We start from the raw sequence: 20,963 nt of genomic DNA on the forward strand, positions 1-20,963 counted from the left end.
CTTTCTTCATAGACTTGACGTTCTTGTCATACAGCTCTTTCACTCCTTTAGTTAGAGTCACACCAGGGCATTTTGTGTTATTTGTGACTATGTGAAGGGAGTTGCTTCTCTAGTTCCTTTCTCATCCATTTTATCCTTTGAGTACATGAATGCCACAGGTTTGTTCAAGTTAATTTTATATCTAGCCATTTTGCTGAAGTTGTTTATCAGGTTTAGGAGGTCTCTGGTGGAATTTTTGGGGTCACTTAAGTATACTATCATATCATCTGCAAATAGTGACATTTTAACTTCTTCTTTTTCAATTTGTATCCCTTTGGTCTCTTTTTGCTGTCTAATTGCTCTGGCTAGGACTTTGAGTATTATATTGAATAGGTAGGAAGAGAGTGGGCAGCCTTGTCTAGTCCCTGATTTTAGTGGGATTGCTCCAAGTTTCTCTCCATGTAGTTTGATGTTGACTACTGGTTTGTTGTATATTGCTTCCACTATGTTTAGGTATGGGCCTCGAATAACTGATCTTTCTAAGACTTTTATCATGAAGGGGTGTTGGATTTTGTCAAATGTTTTCTCAGCATCTAATGAAATGATCATGTGGTTTCTTTGAGTTTGTTTATGTAGTGGATTATGTTGATGGATTTCCTTATATTGAACCATTTCTGGGATGAAGCATACTTGATCATGATGGATGATCATTTTGATGTGTTCTTGGATTTGGTTTGTGAGAATTTTATTGAGTATTTCAGCATCAATATCCATAAGGGAAATTGGTCTGAAGTTCTTCTTTGTAGGGTCTTTGTGTGGTTTAGGTGTCAGAGTAATTGTGGTTTCATAGAGTGAATTGGATAGTGTTCCTCTGTTTCTATTTTGTGCAATAGTTTGGAGAGTATTGGTATTAGGTCTTCTTTGAAGGTCTGATTGAACTCAGTGCTAAACCAATCTTGTCCTGGGCTTTTTTCTTGGTGGGGAGACTTTTGATGACTTCTTCTATTTCATTAAGGGTTATGGAACTGTTTAGATCATTTATCTGATTCCAATTTAACTTTGGTACCTGGTATCTATCTAGGAAATTGTCCATTTCATCCAGATTTCCCAGTTTTGTTGAGTAAAGGCTTTTGTGGTAGGATCTGATAAGTTTTTGGATTTCCTTGGGTATGTTGTATCTTTATTTTCATTAAATTCTATAAAGTCTTTAATTTCTTTTTTTGAGTAGAGCATTGTTCAGCTTCCCTGTGTATATGGGCTTTCTGTTGTTTTTGTTGCTATTGAAGACCACCCTTACTCTGTAGTGATCTGATAGGAGGCATGGGATTATTTCAGTCTTCTCATATCTGTTGAGTTGTGTTTTGTGACTGTGTATATGGTCAGTTTTGGAGAGGGTACCATGAGATGTTGAGAAGAAGATATATTCTTTTTATTTTTGAGGAAGAGACATAGTTAGAATTGACTCTAAGAGGTGATTATAGGTTTGACACAGTAAGATGAGCTCATACCAACAAAAGCGTAAACCTTCTGTCAGATTCATTCATATAATTTAAATCTTCACAACATATCAATTAACATCATAGCACTGATGCTCTCATTATATAGTTGAGAAAATGAGTCAGCTTCTTCTTTCATACATGGTTAGATGCCATCAGGTTCTGGGAATAGGGATGAATGCAATTCAGATAATTAGTATGTAAAATTTCTTCAGAGGTTCTTAATTAGGAAAATATTATGAATAAATATTTCCTACATTCTAACAAGGAAATCTGGAAAAGTACTATATAAAGGGTCCCTTATATTTCAGTTCAGTGAACTCTGTGAAGTTTGCATGCAAGTCATGTCAGGGAGTCAAACATGACTCCAGGTCTGCATTCCAAAAGTACAGGTGTACTGTATGGATCAGTTGTTTCCTAGTGAAGGTATCAGAAAACATAGGATTATATTTACTGTTATTTAGAACGAGTTATAACCATTAGAGTAATAAAACTATCCAAGGACAAATTTGGCACAGAAAATGACCACATAAGAATTTTTTATAATTCCAACCTCTTCTTGAGCAGGTGGTTGTCAGAGTCAGCTCGGTGGCTAATTATGACCAACAAACCCCAGAAAGGCTTAAAGGAACTTAGAAAAGTTGCACACATAAATGGAATGAAGGATTCTGGAGATGTCATAACCATGGAGGTAAGCATAATGGGAGCATAAGGAAACACAAACTTGGTAATACACATCTAGATGTCAAGATGCAATATGCTACTATTAAATATAACGTATACACGTTTCTTTCAAAAGGGACCAAATGTGTTGCTTTCCCTTTGCTTATTGAATTTAATTTATAAAAATGTATCCACAGGATTTTATTCATTTTAAAGCTTTTCTTAGCATATATTACTTACACACAATGTGTGTTATTGTAACATTTCCACATATATTATATTTTATCATATTTTTCACTCCTTGCTCTTTTTCTTCTTTCACTCCCACTGGTCCTCCCCCTCTTCTTAAACAGTCCTCTTGCACTTTCATGTTTTTTTTTGTGTGTGTGTGAAGCAAAAAATTCCATTAAGGTTAGCTATAAAAATATAAATGAGAGGTTATTTACAGGACAGCAGATAACTTCCAGTAACTTTTCAATTGAAAAAAATTTCTAAAAATAAACAATTGACTATCAGTCTTGAGGAGCAGTAGGCCTTTATAAGTCCTTCCATCTAGCAATTGTCGGTAAGAAGAGAATGGACTTAACAAGCTTCTCTACTTCCCATGATGAACCATTGACTGGACCGTCTGGGTGGGTCTTGTGCAGGTAGCCATGATGGCTGAGAGTTTAAGTATACAATGGCTATATAAACCCTCAACAACAGAATTGTATGTGTGTCACCACTTCTTCTGTCTCTTAAACCCCTCATGTTGTTCCTTGAACCTTGGAAGGGGTAATATAGATGTCCAATTTAGGGATGAACACTCAAAAGTCACACATTTCCAGCACTTTGACCTGTTTTGAGTTTGCAGTAACCATACCCAGTGAAAAAGAAGCTTCTCTGACAGTATCAGTACTCTAGGACACAAATAAAGCTATGTAGATGGCAAGTCAATAGGCAGGTCAAGTCCAAACAACAAAACAATTCCCAAAGCAGCAACAATAGCTTCTTGTCTTGCTTACTTTTCTATTGCCGTGACAAAAACACTATGACCAAGTCATCTTATAAGAGAAAACATTTAATTTGGGGACTCACAGTTCCAGAGGGTAGTCTACGGTGGAGGCATAGCAACAAGCAAGCATGATACTGGAGCAGTAGATGAGAGACTATGCTTTATCTACAAGCACAAGAGAGTGAGGGAAGGACGAAGAGAGGGAGGGAGAGTGAGAAAACAAGAGAGCAAGAAAGGGGCAGTGGAGAGAGAAAGAGCTCTAACTGGGAGTGGCACAGATTTTGAAACCTCAAAGCTCACCCTGAGTAACACATCTCCTCCAACAAGACCACACATCCTAATCTTTCCCAAATAATTCCACTCAGTGGAGGGCAAGCACTGAAAACCAGGATCCTATGGGGACTGAGATCTAGACATATCAAGTGTCTAGATCTTAAATTTCAAAGGGCTTAGATGGGCTCTATGCTTTCAGACTTTTTGCCTGTAACATATATCACCACTGTATTTGGCTTTTCTTGGCAGATGTCCCATAGTTCTGGCACCTCCCACATCTTGGGTTTTCACTGATACCCTGGCTTCTCTTTTACAGCTTTATACAATGGACTCTGAAGGCCCTCTGAACTACAAGGGGCTTCTTGCAGTGACTCCAGTGCTGACATACATTTGGCTTGCCCCAGGCTCTCTGAAACTGCAATTGGGGAATTTATGGTCTCCTCATCCTTGCATCTTTAGTGGCTCCAAAGCCAGTGCTCCTTGGATGACACCACCAAATTGGGTTGCACCAGCTTGGGATAGACCCTGGCTCACTTTTACTATTGCAACTTTTTATGTCGAGAAACCATGTTTCTTAGGCTTTCTTTCACAAGCTGGAAGCTTAGATGGTGAGGGTCTTCTCTTTAGAAGACACATTTCCCATTGTTTCAATGAAGAGCGTTCAATCTCTTTAACTATTACAGCCTTTCTTTAAGCACATGCTCTGATTGGGAACCACTCCAGTGATCTTTTGTTTTCCCTGCAAGCTTGACATTTGTATTCTTTTCTGCTCTACTTGCTCTTTTTTCATTGTATACCTGCATAGCAAGCAAGAAGTAGGGCGAGGCTGTGAGCTCTCAACACCATTCCACCTTTCTTTTTAAATTTTTTTTTATTTATGAGCCTTGACTTGAGGCCCCAGGGAGTGGGGAGGCCTGGCAGGGCATTTTCTTAGAGACAGGGGGGAGGAGGAATGGGATAAGGAACTGTGGGAGGGCAGACCAGGAGAGGGCAAAGACTGGACTGTAAAAAATGAAATAATAAAAAATATTTTATTTATTTACATTCCAGTTGTTGCTCTGCCCCCCTCACAGTTTTTCATTCCATTCCTCTTCTCTCTTGCCTCTGAGAGGGTGCTCCTCCTCATAGGCTTCACCATTTCCTGGGGCCTCAAGTCTCTCTTGCAGGCTTCACCATCTCTCTCTGGGATCAAGCACGTCTTCTCCCACTGAGGTCAGAGCAGGGAGACCTTTGCTATGTATGTGCCAGGGGCCTCGTATCAGCTCCCGGTGTATTCTCCTGGTTGGTGGTTTAGTCTATGGTATTCCCTGGGGTCTGGATTAGTTGAGACTGCTAGTCTTCCTATGGGGTTGCTTTCCCCTTCATCTTCTTCAATCCTTCCTCTAGTTCAACCATAGGGGTCTGTTGTAGTTTCTTAACCCAATACACCTGTATAAAACCCACACAACTCAGTTATATTTACAATCTCTATGCCTATACTGGGCAGATCTATCACTATACTAATTTATTCCCCAGCTATGACAGCCCTGCCACTTGTGGCTTCTCTAGGTCACGCTGTTCGGCTCAGTCTTCCTTCCACCTCCTCTTCCTCCATTCTCTCTCCTCTTCCCTCTCTAAGATCTCCAGTCCCACCTTTTCTTTCCACCGCCCAATCATCAGCTCTAGCCTCCATTTGATAAAGTTCAGTGAGATCACATAAGTATGTGATCTACTCCCCTTTGGGGACAGCCCCTCTTGAGAAAGCAGAATTAACATCAAAATACAAACAGCACCAGGGTAGCCTACAACATTTTCCCCTTTTTGTCTAATTAAAAGACTCTTCTCTCAGATATAAATTGAGCAAACCCCTTACAATTATGTAAATGATAAAATATAATATACACTTAACACCCAGTTTATCATGTTTGTAAATTTAGATAAGGTGCTTTACCATCTATCCTAACTTAAAAAGGTTATAATTCCATACCTGAATTATGTTGTGGTTTTAGCTTGCATCATCATCTGAAAACTATCCTTTCAAATCTATATCATCTTTCAATGCTAAACACCTTGAGTTTGATTATGTGACTATAACTGGTCTCCAACCCCAACTGAAATCTGAGAATGACTTAAATATTACCTGAAAATATAGGAAGCTCAAAACATAGCTTTCAAAACTTAACCAATTTACAGAGATGGCTGACTGCCTGGACAGCCCCTCATTCCTCACAACACTGGAGCATCAGTCTTTAGTCTTCTGGCCTAGTATCATCTGACAGACTTCAAATGAAGCAGGAATTATGAAAGACTAGCTTACTCTATATTGGAAGAGCCAAGCTGTCCACTATCTGGCAGTGTGTTCTTTTCTGGACAGCATTTTTGCCATCTGCAGATGGCAAATTTTGTCCAGTGGCTTTGTTGCCATAACTGGAGCAACTTCTTCTGAAGGTTTTGATGCTCAATTTCTTCTTAGAATCATGAAAGAGATACTGTCAGGAGCAGACATGTTTCTATTAAAAATTTCTAGTAATAATAAAATGATTAAATGTCAGATTCTGTGGATTTCTGATGTTTTTGAAGACTATATAAAGTATATCTTAACTGTTAAACCTTGACTACTCTTAGCTACTTTTTAAAAATATAATTTATTTTTTATATGGTATTCATTTTTGTTTTTATATTTTATTTTTATTAAACTAATACATTTTATTTTAAAATATATAACTCAGTATTGACATTTTCTAAGTCATCAAAATAATTTATAACAGTTAAATACCTCTTAAATATACATGATAGCTACTGAAGCTAAAAGTAATATGCACTCAACCAGTTTTTAAAATCTATTTGGAATATTAAACAGATAGAAGTAGAAAAAAAATCTCTTATGAAGTCCTCTATGAAAAGAAATTGTGAAAAGTTCCTGATTAGACAGAAATCATTCTATCTCCAAGGGAGAATACACAGAAGAACTGTGGTTTCATAGAATGAATTGGGTAGTGTTCCTTCTGTTTCTATTTTGTGAAATAGTTTGAAGAGTATTGGTATTAGGTTTTCTTTGAAGGTCTGATAGCATTCTGCACTAAAACCATCTGGTCCTGTGCTTTTTTTGGTTGGGAGACTTTCAATGACCACTTCTATTACTTTAGGGTTTATAGGACTGTTTAGATGGTCTGTCTGATCCTGATTTATATTTGGTATTTGCTATCTGTCTAGGACATTGTCCATATCATCCAAATTTTCCAATTGTGTTGAGTATAGTCTTTTGTAGTAGGATCTGATGATTTTTTTGAATTTCCTCGGTTTCTGTTTTTATATCTCCCTTTTCATTTCTGATTTTGTTAATTTGGATATTGTCTCTGTGCCCTCTGGTTAGTCTGGCTAAGGGTTTGTCTATCTTGATTTTCTCAAAGGACCATCTCTTGGCTTTGTTGATTCTTTGTATAGTTCTTTTTGTTTCTATTTGCTTGCTTTCAGCCCTGAGTTTGATTATTTCTTGCCTTCTACTCCTCTTGGGTGTATTTGCTTCTTTTTATTCCAGAGTTTTCAGGTGTGCTGTTAAGTTGGTAGCATATGCTCTCTCCAGTTTCTTTTTGGAGGCACTCAGAGTTGAGTTTTCCTTTGTACTGCTTTCATTGTGTCCCATAAGTTGGGTATATTGTGCCTTCATTTTCATTAAATTCTAAAAAGTCTTTAATTATTTATTTCTTCCTTGACTAAGTTATCATTGAGTAGGGCGTTGTTCAGCTTCCACGTGTATGTGGGCTTTCTGTTATTTTGTTGTTATTGAAGACCACCCTTAGTCTGTGGTGATCTCATAGGATGCATGGAATTATTTCAATCTTCTTGTATCTGTTGAGACCAAATATATGGTCAGTTTTCGAGAAAGTACCATGAGGTGCTGAGAAGAAGGTATATTCTTTTGCTTAAGAATAAATGTTCTAAAGATATCCGTTAAATCCATTTGGTTCATAACTTCTGTTAGGTTCACTGTGTCTCTGTTTAGTTTCTGTTTCCATGATCTGTTCATTGATGAGAGTAGGGTGTTGATATCTTCCACTTTTATTGTGTGAGGTACAATGTGTGCTTTGAGCTTTAGCCAAGTTTCTTTTATGACTATGGGTGCCCTTGCATTTGAAGCATAGATGTTCGGAATGGAGAGTTCTTCTGGGTAGATTTTTCCTTTCATGAGTATCAAGTGTTCCTTTTTGATAACTGTTGGTTGAAAGTTGCTTTTATTCGATATTGGAATTGCTACTTCAGCTTGTTTCTTGGGACCACTTGGAAAATTGTTTTCTAGCCTTTTATTTTGAGGTAGTATCCTTCTTTGACACTGAGGTGCGTGTCCCGTATACAGCAAAATGTTGGTTCTTATTTATGTATCCAGTCTATTATTCTATGTCTTTTTATTGGGGAATTGAGTCCATTGATGTTAAGAGATATTGAGAAATAGTGATTGTCCCACTAAAATCAGGGACTAGATAGGGCTGCCCTCTTTCTCCTTATCTTTTCAATATTGTACTTGAGGTACTAGCTCGGGCAATTAGACAACATAAGGAGGTCAAAGGGATACAAATTGGAAAGGAAGAAGTCAAACTATCATTATTTGCAGATGATATGATAGTTTACCTAAGTGACCCAAAAAACTCCACTAGAGAACTCCTACAGCTGATAAACAACTTCAGAAGAGTGGCAGGTTATAAAATCAACTCAAGCAAATCAGTAGCCTTCCTATACTCAAAGGATAAGCAGGCTGAGAAAGAAATTAGGGAAATGACCCCCTTCACAATAGCCACAAACAGTATAAAGTACCTTGGGGTGACTCTTACCAAACATGTGAAAGATCTGTATGACAAGAACTTCAAGACTCTGAAGAAGGAAATAGAAGAAGATCTCAAAAAATGGAAAAACCTCCCATGCTCATGGATTGGCAGGATTAATATAGTTAAAATGGCCATTTTGCCAAAAGCAATATACAGATTCAATGCAATACCCATCAAAATCCCAACTCAATTCTTCATAGAGTTAGAAAGAGCAATTCTCAAATTCATCTGGAATAACAAAAAACCCAGGATAGCTAAAACTATTCTCAACAACAAAAGACATTCTGGGGGAATCAGTATCCCTGACCTCAAGCAATACTACAGAGCAATAGTGTTAAAAACTACATGGTATTGGTACAGTGACAGGCAAGGGGATCAATGGAACAGGATTGAAGATCCAAAAATGAACCCACATACCTATGGCCACTTGATCCTTGACAAAGGGGCTGAAAACATCCAGTGGAAAAAAGATAGCCTTTTCAACAAATGGTGCTGGTTCAACTGGAGGTCGGCATGCAGAAGAATGGGAATTGATCCATCCTTGTCTCCTTGTACTAAGCTCAAATCCAAATGGATCAAGGACCTCCACATAAAGCCAGACACTCTGAGGCTAATAGAAAAAAAACTGGGGAAGACCCTTGAGTACATTGGTACAGGGGGAAATTTCCTGAACAGAACACCAATAGCGTATGCTCTAAGATCAAGAATTGACAAATGGGACCTCATAAAATTACAACGTTTCTGTAAAGCAAAGGACACCATCAAAAGGACAAATCGGCAACCAACAAATTGGGAAAAGATTTTCACCAACCCTACAGCAGATAGAGGGCTAATATCCAATATATACAAAGAAATCAAGAAGTTAGACCCCAGAAAACCAAATAACCCTATTTAAAAATGGGGTAGAGAGTTAAACAAAGAATTCTCACCTGAAGAACTTCGGATGGCCGAGAAGCATATTAAAAAATGCTCAACTTCATTAGTCATCAGGGAAATGCAAATCTAAACAACCCTGAGATTTCACCTTACACCAGTCAGAATGGCCTACATTAAAAACTCAGGAGACAGCAGGTGTTGGCGAGGATGTGGAGAAAGAGGAACACTCCTCCACTGCTGGTGGGGTTGCAAATTGATACAACCACTCTGGAAATCAGTATGGTGGTTCCTTAGAAAACTGGGCATGTCACTTCTGAAAGATCCTGCTATACTATTCCTGGGCATATACCCAGAGGATTCCCCAGCATGTAATAAGGATATATGCTCCACTATGTTCATAGCAGCTCTATCCAGAAGCTGAAAAGAGCCCAGGTATCCCTCAACAGAAGAATGGATGCAAAAATGTGGTATATATACACAATGGAGTACTATTCAGCCATTAGAAACAATGAATTCATGAACTTCTTAGGCAAATGGATGGAGCTGGAGAACATCATACTAAGTGAGGTAACCCAGTCTCAAAAGGTCAATCATGGTATGCACTCACTAATAAGTGGATATTAGCCTGGAAAACTGGAATACCCAAAACATAATCCACACATCAAATGAGGTACAAGAAGAACGGAGGAGTGGCCCCTGGTTCTGGAAAGACTCAGTGTAGCAGTATAAGGCAAAACCAGAACAGGGAAGTGGGAAGGGGTGGGTGGGAGAACAAGGGGAGGGAAGGGGGCTTATGTGACTTTCGGGGAGTTGGGGGCCAGAAAAGGGGAAATCATTTGAAATGTAAATAAAAAATATATCAAATAAAAAAAACAATAATTAGTCCCCCCCCAAAAGAAATAGTGATTGCTGTTTCGTGTTATTTTTGATGTTATTTTTATGTTTATGTGCCTATCTTCTTCTGGGTTTGTTGAAAGAAGATTACTTTCTTGCTTTCTCTAGGGTGTTGTTTCCCTGCTTTTGTTGGTGTTTTCCATCTATTATACTTTGAAGGGCTGGAATTGTGAAAAGATATGTAAATTTGTTTTTGTCATGGAATATCTTGGTTTCTTCATCTATGGTAATTGTGAGTTTTTCTGGGTATAGTAGCCTAGGCTGGCATTTGTGTTCTCTTAGGGTCTGTATAACACCTGCCCAGGATCTTCTAGCTTTCATAGTCTCTGGTGAGAAGTCTGGTGTAATTCTGATAGGTCTCCCTTTATATGTTACTTTGACCTTTTCCCCTTACTGCTTTGTCTTTCTTTGTTTTGTGCATTTGGTGCTTTGATTATTATGTGATGGGAGGAATTTCTTTTCTGATCCAATCTACTTGGAGTTCTGTAGACCTCTTATATGTTTATGGTCATCTCTTTGTTTAGGTTAGGGAAGTTTTCTTCTATAATTTTGTTGAAGATATTTACTGGCCCTTTAAGTTGGAAATCTTCACTCTCTTCTATACCTATAATCCTTAGGTTTGGTCTTCCTATTGAGTCCTGGATTTCCTGGATGTTTTGGGTCAGGAGCTTTTTGCAGTTTGCATTTTCTTTGACTGTTGTCAAATGTTTTCTATGGTATCTTCTGCACCTGAAATTCTCTCTTCTATATCTTGTATTCTGTTGGTGATGTTTGCATCTATGACTCCTGATTCCTTTCCTAGGTTTTCTATCTCTAGAGTTTTCTCCCTTTGTGATTTCTTTATAGTTTCTATTTCCATTTTTAGATCCTTGAGGGTTTTGTTTAATTCCTTCACTTGTTTGTTTGTGTTTTCCTGTAATTCTTTAAGGGATTTTTGTGTTTCCTCTTTAAGGGCTTCTACCTATTTACTTGTGTTCTTCTATATTTCTTTTTTTAAAAGACATTTTCTTTATTTCTTTTTCTTTCTTTTTAAAATATTTATTTATATTATGTATGTGAGTACATTGTGGTTCTCTTAAGACACACCAGAGGAGGGCATCAGATCCTATTACAGATATGTGAGCCACTATGTGGTTGCTGGGAATTGAACTCAGGACCTCTAGAAAAAGAGCCAGTGCTCTTAACCGCTGAGCCATCTTTCCAGCCCTCTCCTGTATTTCTTTAAGGGAGTTATTTATGTCCTTCTTAAAGTCCTCCATCACCATCATGAGATGTGATTTTAAATCAGAGTCTTGCTTTTTTGGTATGTTGGGGGCATCCAGAGCTTGCTATGGTGGGAGCTGGGTTCTGACGATGCCATGTAGCTTTGGTTTCTGTTGCTTATGTTCTTGCCGTTGCCTCTTGCCATCTCATTATCTCTGGTGTTAGCTGGTCTTGCTGACTCTGACTGTGGTTTGTTCCTCCTGGAAGCCTGTGTGTCAGAACTCCTGGGAGACCGGTTATTTCCAGGAGTAATTTCAATATGGAGAGCTGTGGCATAGGGTCAGCTCAGGGATGCTGATGGAAACCAGAAGGATCCTGTCCCCGGCTGTTTCTTGGTTCCTGTGTCCTGATGGCTTAGGGTGTGTCCCTCTTGCCAGGAATTTGAGCAGAAGTGGTGGTCTTGCCTGTGCTCACAGGTAAGTCAGCACTCCTGGGAGACCAGCTCTTTCCCGACACTACTTGGATAAGGAGTGCTATGACACAGAATCAGCTCCTAGCTACTTCTATTTGAATATTGTAGAAAGTTCCTTAATATAATTATATCAGAATCTAATATAACCATGAGTTTACTATCTGGTTCTTAACTTGCATTACTTAATCATCCTAAATAATTTGTAATGGCAGTTATTGGAAGGACTGGGTCTGAGTTTTGTATTTTTTTAAAATGTATTTACTTTTATTTATTTTATTTATTTACATTTCAAATCCCATTTGAATTATCCCATTTCCCAGTTTCCCTCTGGGAAACTTTTTATCCCATCCCCCTTACCCTACTTCTATGAGGGTGCTCCTCCACACACCCATCATTCCCACTTCACTGCCCTAGCATTCCTCTACATTGGGGCATCAAGCCTTCACAGGACCAAGGGCCTACACATAAGGCCTCTTCAGCTACTTCAGTCCTTACCCTAACTTCTACTTTGGGGTCCCTGTGCTCAGTCTGATGGTTGGCTGTGAGCCTCCACATCTGTATTGGTCAGGATCTGGCAGAGCCTCTTAGGAGACAACTGTATCAGGGTCCTGTCTGCAAGCACTTCTTGGCATCAGCAATAGTGTCTGCATATGGGATGCATCCCCATGTGGGGCAGTCTCTGGATGCCCTTTACTTCAGTCTCTGTTCTCTTCTTTGACCCCGTATTTCCTTTAGACAGGAACAATGCTGTGTTAAAATTTTAGAGATTGGTGGGTGGCCCCATGCCTCAGCCGGGAGCCATGCCTAACCTCTGGATATGGTCTCGACAGGTTCTCTCTCCCCTTTGTGGGGTATTTCAGCTAATGTCATCCCCATGGGGGTCCTGGGAGCCTCTTGCTTTCCTGTCATCTGGGAATTTCTTGTTAGTACCCCCAGTTCCCCTCATTGCTACAGAACTCTGTTAAATTTTCTGACTCTCTTTACATCTCCTTCATCTCTTCCCACAAGTGATTCTGCTCCACTCCCCCCCCCTTGTCCTTTCAAGTCCTTCCCACCCTCTACTTTCATTGATTATATTGTTCCCCCTTATAGGTAGGACTGAAGCATCTACTCTTTGGTTTTCCTTCCTCTTGAGCTTCACATGGTCTGTGAGTTATATTGTAGATATTTCACATTCTTTGCCCAATATCCAGTTATCAGTGAGTACATTACATGTGTGTTTTTTTGTAACAGGGTTACCTCAGTCAGGATGATATTTTCTAGATCCATCCATTTGCCTATGAATTTCATGAAGTCATTGTTTTTAACAGCTGAGTAGTATTGTATTATGTAAATGTACTACATTTTCTATATCCATTCCTCTGTTGAAGGACACCTGGGTTGTTTTCAGCTTCTGTCTATGATGAATATGGCTGATATGAACATAGTTGAGCATGTGTCCTTATTACATGTTGGAACATCTTAGGGTATATGCCCAGAAATCCTGTAACTGGGTCCTCAGGTAGTACTATGTTCAATTTTCTGAGGAACCTCCAGACTGATTTCCAGAGTGGCTGTAATCCCACTAGCAATGGAGGAGTGTTTCTCTTTCTCCACATCCTCACCAGCATCTGCTCTCACCTGAGTTTTTGATCTTAGCCATTCTCACTGGTGTGAGGTATAATTTCAGTGTTGTTTTGATTTGCATTTCCCTGATGACTAAGGATGTTGAACATTTCTTTAGGTGCTTCTCGGCCATTCGAGTTTCCTCAGTTGAGAATTCTTGGTTTAACTCTGTTCCCCATTTTATTTTATTTTATTTTTTATTTTTTTATTTGATTTTTTAAATTTACATTTCAAATGATTTCCCCCTTTCTGGATCCCCACTCCCCGAAAGTTCCATAAGCTCTCTTCCTTCCCCCTGTTCTCTCATCCACCCCTTCCCACTTCCCTGTTCTGGTATTGCCCTATACTGCTGCACTGAGCCTTTCCAGATTCAGGGGCCACTCCTCCGTTCTTCTTGGACATCATTTGATATGTGGATTATGACTTGGGTATTCCAAGTTTCTAGGCTAATATCTGCTTATCAGTGAGTGCATACCATTACTAATCTTTTGAGACTGGGTTACCTCACTTAGTATGATGTTCTCCAGCTCCATCCATTTGTCTAAGAATTTCATGAATTCATTGTTTCTAATGGCTGAATAGTACTCCATTTTGTATATATACCACCCTGAGATTTCACCTCACACCAGTCAGAATGGCTAAGATAAAAAACTCAGTAGAAAACAGGTGCTGGCGAGGATGTGAAGAAAGAGGAACACTTCTCCACTGTTGGTGGGGTTGCAAATTGGTACAACCACTCTGGAAATCAGTCTGGCGGTTCCTCAGAAAACTGGGCACGTCACTTCCGGAGGACCCTGCTATACCACTCCTGGGCATATACCCAGAGGATTCTCCAGCATGTAATAAGGATACAATCTCCACTATGTTCATAGCAGCCCTATTTATAATAGCCAGAAGGTGGAAAGAAGCCAGGTGTCCCTCATCGGAAGAATGGATAAAAAAAATGTTCCCCATTTTATTAATAGGGTTATTTGGTTCTCTGGAGTCTAACTTCTTGAGTTCTTTGTATATTTGGGTTTTAGCCCTCTATCAAATGTAGGATTGGTAAAGATCTTTCCCCAATCTGTTGGTTGCCTTTTTGTCCTATTGACAGTGTCTTTTGCCTTACAGAAGCTTTGCAATTTTATGAAGTCCCATTTGTCAGTTGTTGATCTTAGAGCATAAGCCATTGGTGTTTTGTTTAGGAAAATTACTCCTGTGCCCATCTGTTCGAGAATTTCCCCCACTTTCTTTTCTATTAGATTCTGTGTAACTGGTTTCATATGGAGGTCCTAGATCCACTTGGAATTGAGTATTATATAGGGAGATGAGAATGGATTAATTTGTATTTTTCTGAATAATGACTGACAGTTGAACCAGCACCATTTGTTGAAAACACTGTCTTTTTTCCACTGGATGGTTTTAGCTCCTTTGTCAAAGATCAAGTGATCATAGGTGTGTGGGTTCATTTCTAGGTCTTCAATTCTATTCCATTGATCTACCTGCCTGTCATTGTACCAATACCATGCAGTTTTTATCACTATTGTTCTGTAATACAGCTTGAGATCAGGGAGGGTGATTGCCCCATAAGTTCATTTATTGTTGAGAATAGTTTTAGCTATCCTCGTTTTTTTGTTATTCCAAATGAATTTGAGAATTGCTCTTTCTAAGTCTATGAAGATTTGAGTTGGGATTTTGATGGGGAGTGCATTGAGTCTGTAGATGGCTTTTGGCAGTATGGCTTTTTTTTTTTTTTTTTTTACTATATTAATCCTGCCAATCCATGAACATGGGAGATCTTTCTATCTTCTGAGGTCTTCTTCAATTTCTTTCTTCATAGATTTGAAGTTCTTTTTTTAATAAGTAAAAAGTTTATGATACAAATAATACTTTCATGTCTTCTACATTACAGTTACAGTATTTCTGGTGTAGTTCTTATGCCCAGTTGATATATTAGAGACATGTATTTCATTCAACATTCATTGAAATATCCTAGTCATGGTGTTAAATAACAGGAATGTGAGGATTGAAAATATGGTTCATACTGAAGTTCTTGTTATACTTTCTTGTTATACAAGAGCTTTCACTTGCTTGGTTAGAGTCACACCAAAGTATTTTATAGTTTGTGACTATTGTGAAGGGTGCCATTTCCCTAATTTCTTTCTCAGCCTGTTTTTTCTTTGAGTAGAGGAAGGCCACTGGTTTGAGTAATTTTATATCCAGCCACTTCGCTGAAGTTATTTATCAGGTGTAGGAGGAGTCTGGTGTAATTTTTGGGGTCACTTAAGTATACTTTCATATCATCTGCAAATAGTGATATTTTGATTTCTTCCTTTCCTTTGACCTCCTTTTGTGTCTAGTTGCTCTAGCTAGACCTCCAAGTACTATATTGAATAGATAGGGAGAGTGAGGACAGTGTTGTCTAGTCCCTGATTTTAGTGGGATTGCTTTAAGTTTCTCTCCATTTAGTTTGATGTTGACTACTGGTTTGTTGTATATTGCTTTCACTATGTTTAGGTATGGGCCTTGAGTTCCTTATCTTTCCAAGTCTTTTACCATGAAAGGATGCTTTTTTAAAGTGCTTTTTCAACATCTAATGAGACAATCATGTTTTTGTTCTTTGAGTTTGTTTATATAGTAGATTATGTTGATGGACTTCCATATACTGAACCATCCCTGCATCCCTGGGCTGAAGCCTACTTGATCATGGTGAATGATTGTTTTGATGTGTTCTTGGATTCAGTTTGTGAGAATTTTATTGAGTATTTTTGGATTGATATTCATAAGTGAAATTGGTCTGAAGTTCTCTTTTTTTGTTAGTCTTTTTGTGTTTTAGGTATTAGTGTAACTTCATAGAATGAATTGAGTAATGTTCCTTCTGTTTCTATTTTGTGAAATAGTTTGAAGAGTATTCATATTAGATCTTCTTTGAATGTCTGATAGAATTCTGCACTAAATCCATTTTGTACTGGGGTTTTTTCTTTTTTCTTTTGGTCTGGAGACTATTAATGACTGCTTCTTTAAGTGTTATGGGACTGTTTAGATGGTTTATCTGATTCTGATTTAACTGCGGTACCTGGTGGCTGTCTAGAAAATTGTCCATTTCATCCAGATTTTCCAGTTTTGTCATGTATAGGGTTTTGTAGTAGGATCTGATGATTATTTGAATTTCCTCAGTTTCTGTTGCTATAGCTTCCTTTTCATTTCTGATTTTGTTAATTTGGATATTGTCTTTGTGCCCTCTGGTTATTCTGGCTAAGGGTTTGCCTATCTTGTTGATTTTCTCAAAGAATCAATTCCTGGTTTTGTTGATTCTTTGTATAGTTCTTTTTGTTTCTATTTGATTGATTGCAGCTGTGAGTTTGATTATTTTCTGCCTTCTACTTCTCTTAGGTGTATTTGCTTCCTTTTGTTCTAGGGTTTTCAAGTGTCTTGCTAAGCTGTTAGGGTATTCTGTTTCCAGTTTCTTTTTGGAGGCACTTAGAGCTATGAGTTTTCCTCTTAGCCCTGCTTTCACTGTGTCCCATAAGTTTGGGTATGTTGTGCCTTCATTTTCATTAAATTCTAAAATGTCTTTAATTTCTTTCATTATTTCTTCCTTGACCAAGTTATTATTGAGAATTGTTCAGCTTCCACGTGTATGTGGACTCTCTGTTGTTTTTGTTGTTATTGAAGAATAGCCTTAATCCATGGTGATCTGATAGGATACATGGAATTATTTCAATCTTCTTGTATCTGTTGAGTTCTGTTTTGTGACCAATTATATGGTCAATTTTGGAGTAGGTACTATGAGGTGCTGAGAAGAAGGTATATTCTTTTGTTTTAGAATAAAATGTTCTATAGATATCTGTTAAACACATTTGGTTCATAACTTCTGCTAGTTTCACTGTGTCTCTGTTTAGTTTCTGTTTCCTTGATCTGTCCATTGATGAGAGTGGGGTTTTGAGGTCTCCCACTAGTATTGTGTGAGGTGCAATGTGTGCTTTGAGCGTTAGTAAAGTTTCTTTTATAAATGTTGGTGCCCTTGCATTTGGAGCATAGGGTTTTGTTTTTTGTTTTTTTTTTAAAGATTTATTTATTTATTTATTTATTTATTTATTTATTTTTCTTTTCTTTTTTTTGTTTCCTATATTATTTGTTTACGTACCAAATGATTTCCCCTTTTCCGGTTTCCCCCTCCCCATATATCCCATAAGCCTTCTTCTCTCCCCCCACTCTCCAATCACCTCCCTCCTTTTTCTCTCTCCTGGTACTCCCCTACAATGCTAGATCAAGCCTTTCCAGGATCAGGGCCCTCTCCTTACTTCTTCATGGGAGTCATTTGTTATGCTAATTGTGCCTTGGGTATTCAGAGCTTCTGGGCTAATTAATATCCACTTATCAGAGATTGCATTCCATGTGTATTCTTTTGTGATTGGGTTACCTCACTTAGGATGGTATTTTCCAGGTCCAACCATTTGCCTAAAAGTTTCATGAATTCATTGTTTTTAATTGCTGAGTAGTATTCCATTGTGTAAATATACCACAATTTCTGTATCCATTCCTCCATTGAGGGACATCTGGGTTCTTTCCAGCTTCTGGCTATTATAAATAAGACTGCTATGAATATAGTGGAGCATGGGCCCTTGTTGCATGCCGGGGAATCCTCTGGGTATATGCCCAGGAGTGGTATAGCTGGGTCCTCTGAAAGTGTCATGTCCATTTTTCTGAGGAACCGCCAGACCGATTTCCATAGTGGCTGCACCATCTTACAATCTCACCAGCAGTGGAGGAGTGTTCTTCTTTCTCCACATCCTCGCCAACACCTGCTGTCTCCTGAGTTTTTAACTTTAGCCATTCTGACTGGTGTGAGGTGAAATCTCAGGGTTGTTTTGATTTGCATTTCCCTAATGACTAATGATGTTGAGCATTTCTTAAGGTGCTTCTCAGCCATTCAAATTTCTTCAAGTGAAAATTCTTTGTTTAAGTCTGTACTCCATTTTTTAATAGGATTATTTGTTTCCCTGGGGTCTAACTTCTTGAGTTCTTTGTATATATTGGATATTAGCCCTCTTTTGGATGTAGGATTGGTGAAGATCTTTTCCCAACTTGTTGGTTGCCGTTTTGTCCTTTTGACAGTGTCCTTTGCCTTACAGAAACTTTGTAATTTTGTGAGATCCCATTTGTCAATTCTTGGTCTTAGAGCATAAGCTATTGGTGTTCTGTTCAGGAACTTTCCCCCTGTGCCTATGTCCTCAAGGGTTTTCCCCAGTTTCATTTCTATTAGTTTCAGTGTGACTGGTTTTATGTGGAGGTCCTTGATCCATTTAGAGTTGAGCTTAGTACAAGGAGGTAAGAATGGATCAATTCGCATTCTTCTGCATGCTGACCTCCAGTTGAACCAGCACCATCTGTTGAAAAGGCTATCTTTTTTCCACTGGATGTGTTCTGCTCCTTTGTTGAAGATCAAGTGACCATAGGTGTGTGGATTCATTTCTGGGTCTTCAATTCTATTCCATTGGTCCACTTGTCTGTCACTGTGCCAATACCATGCAGGTTTTAACACTATTGCTCTGTAGTATTGCTTGAGGTCTGGGATACTAATTCCCCCAGAAGTTCTTTTACTGTTGAGAATAGTTTTAGCTATCCTGGGTATTTTGTTATTCCAGATGAATTTGAGAATTGCTCTTTCTAACTCTGTGAAGAACTGAGTTGGGATTTTGATGGGGATTGTGTTGAATTTGTATATTGCTTTTGGCAAGATGGCCATTTTAACTATATTAATCCTGCCAATCCAAGAGCATGGAAGATTTTTTCATTTTCTGAAGTCTTCTTCGATTTTCTTCTTCAGAGACATGAAGTTCTTGTCGTATAGATCTTTCACTTGTTTGGTTAGAGTCACACCAAGATACTTTATATTGTTTGTGGATATTGTGAAGGGTGTCATTGCCCTAACTTCTTTCTCAGCCTGCTTATTCTTTGAGTATAGGAAAGTAACTGATTTGCTTGAGTTGATTTTATAACAAACCACTTTGCTGAAGTCATTTATCAGCTGTAGGAGTTCTCTGGTGGAGTTTTTTGGGTCACTTAAACATACTATAATATCATCTGTAAATAGTGATAATTTGGCTTCTTCCTTTCCAATTTGTATCCCCTTGACCTCCTTATGTTGTCTAATTGCTCTAGCTAGAACTTCAAGTACTATATTGAGAAGATATGGAGAGAGAGGGCAGCCTTGTCTAGTCCCTGATTTTAGTGGGATTGCTTCAAGTTTCTCTCCATTTAGTTTGATGTTGGCTACTGGTTTGCTGTATATTGCTTTAACTATGTTTAGGTATGGGCCTTGAATTCCTGTTCTTTCCAATACTTTTAGCATGAAAGGATGCTGGATTTTGTTAAATGATTTTTCTGCATCTAATGAGATGATCATATGGTTTTTTTCTTTGAGTTTGTTTATGTAGTGGATAGCATTGATGGATTTCCTTATATTGAACCATCCCTGCATCCCAGGGATGAAGCCTACTAGATCATGGTGGATGATTGTTTTGATGTGTTCTTGGATTCCGTTGGCAAGAATTTTATTTAGTATTTTTGCATTAATATTCATAAGGGAAATTAGCCTGAAGTTCTCTTTCTTTGTTAGATCTTTGTGTGGTTTTGGTATCAGTATAATTATGGCTTTGTAGAAGGATGTGGGTAGTGTTTCTTCTGTTTCTATTTTGTGGAATAGTTTGAAGAGTATTGGTGTTAGGTCTTCTTTGAAGGTCTGATAGAATTCTGCACCGAAGCCATCTGGTCCCGTGCTTTATTTGGTTGGGAGACTTTCTATGACCACTTTTATTTCATTAAAGGTTATGGGACTGTTTAGACGATGTATTTTATCCTGATTTAATTTTGGTGTTTGATATCTGTCTAGGAAATTGTCCATTTCCTCCAGATTCTCCAGTTGTGTTGAGTATAGGCTTTTGTAGTTGGGTCTGATGATTTTTTGAATTTCCTCAGTTTCGGTTGTTATATCCCCCTTTTCATTTCTAATTTTGTTAATTTGGATACTTTCTCTGTGCCCTTTTGTCAGTCTGGCTAAGGGTTTGTCTATCTTGTTGATTTTCTCAAAGAACCAGCTCCTGGTTTTGTTGATTCTTTGTATGCTTCTCTTTGTTTCTACTTGATTGATTTCAGCCCTGAATTTGATGATTTCCTGCCTTCTACTCCTCCTGGGTGAATTAGCTTCTTTTTATTCCAGGGCTTTCAGGTGTGTCATTAAGCTGTTAGTGTATGCTCTCTCCATTTTCTTTTTGGAGGATGAGTTTTCCTCTTAGCACTGCTTTCATTGTGTCCCATAGATTTGGGTATGTTGTGTCTTCATTTTCATTAAATTCTAAAAAGTCTTTGATTTCTTTCTTTATTTCTTCCTTTACCAAGGTATCATTGAGTAGAATATTGTTCAGTTTCCACGTGTATGTGGGCTTTCTGTTGTATTTGTTGCTATTGAAGACCATTTTTATTCTATAGTGATCTGATAGGAGGCATGGGATTATTTCGATCTTTTTATATTTGTTGAAGTCTGTCTTGTGACCAATTATATGATTGATTTTGGAGAAAGTACCATGAGGTGCTGAGGAAAAAGGTATATTCTTTTCCTTTAGGATGAAGTGTTTTATATATATCTGTTAAATCTAATTGGTCCAATGCTTCAATTAATTTCACTGTGTCCCTGTCTAGTTTCTGTTTTCCTGATCGGTTCATTGAGG

The 20,963-nt window shown here is 38.2% G+C and overlaps 1 protein-coding gene across 2 annotated transcripts in view; it reads left to right on the forward strand.

The window, feature by feature from the left end:
- Positions 1-20,963, forward strand: part of LOC127678370 (solute carrier family 22 member 19-like) — a 70,896-nt gene that overhangs the window by 19,529 nt on the left and 30,404 nt on the right. For both annotated transcript variants that reach the window (XM_052173260.1, XM_052173268.1), the window contains one exon: positions 2,043-2,166. In XM_052173260.1, coding sequence (XP_052029220.1) covers positions 2,043-2,166 — 124 coding nt within the window. The remainder of the gene's footprint in view (positions 1-2,042; positions 2,167-20,963) is intronic.

Source organism: Apodemus sylvaticus, chromosome 1 (genome assembly GCF_947179515.1).
Source record: "Apodemus sylvaticus chromosome 1, mApoSyl1.1, whole genome shotgun sequence".
In the NCBI taxonomy this organism is placed as follows: Eukaryota; Metazoa; Chordata; class Mammalia; order Rodentia; family Muridae; genus Apodemus; species Apodemus sylvaticus.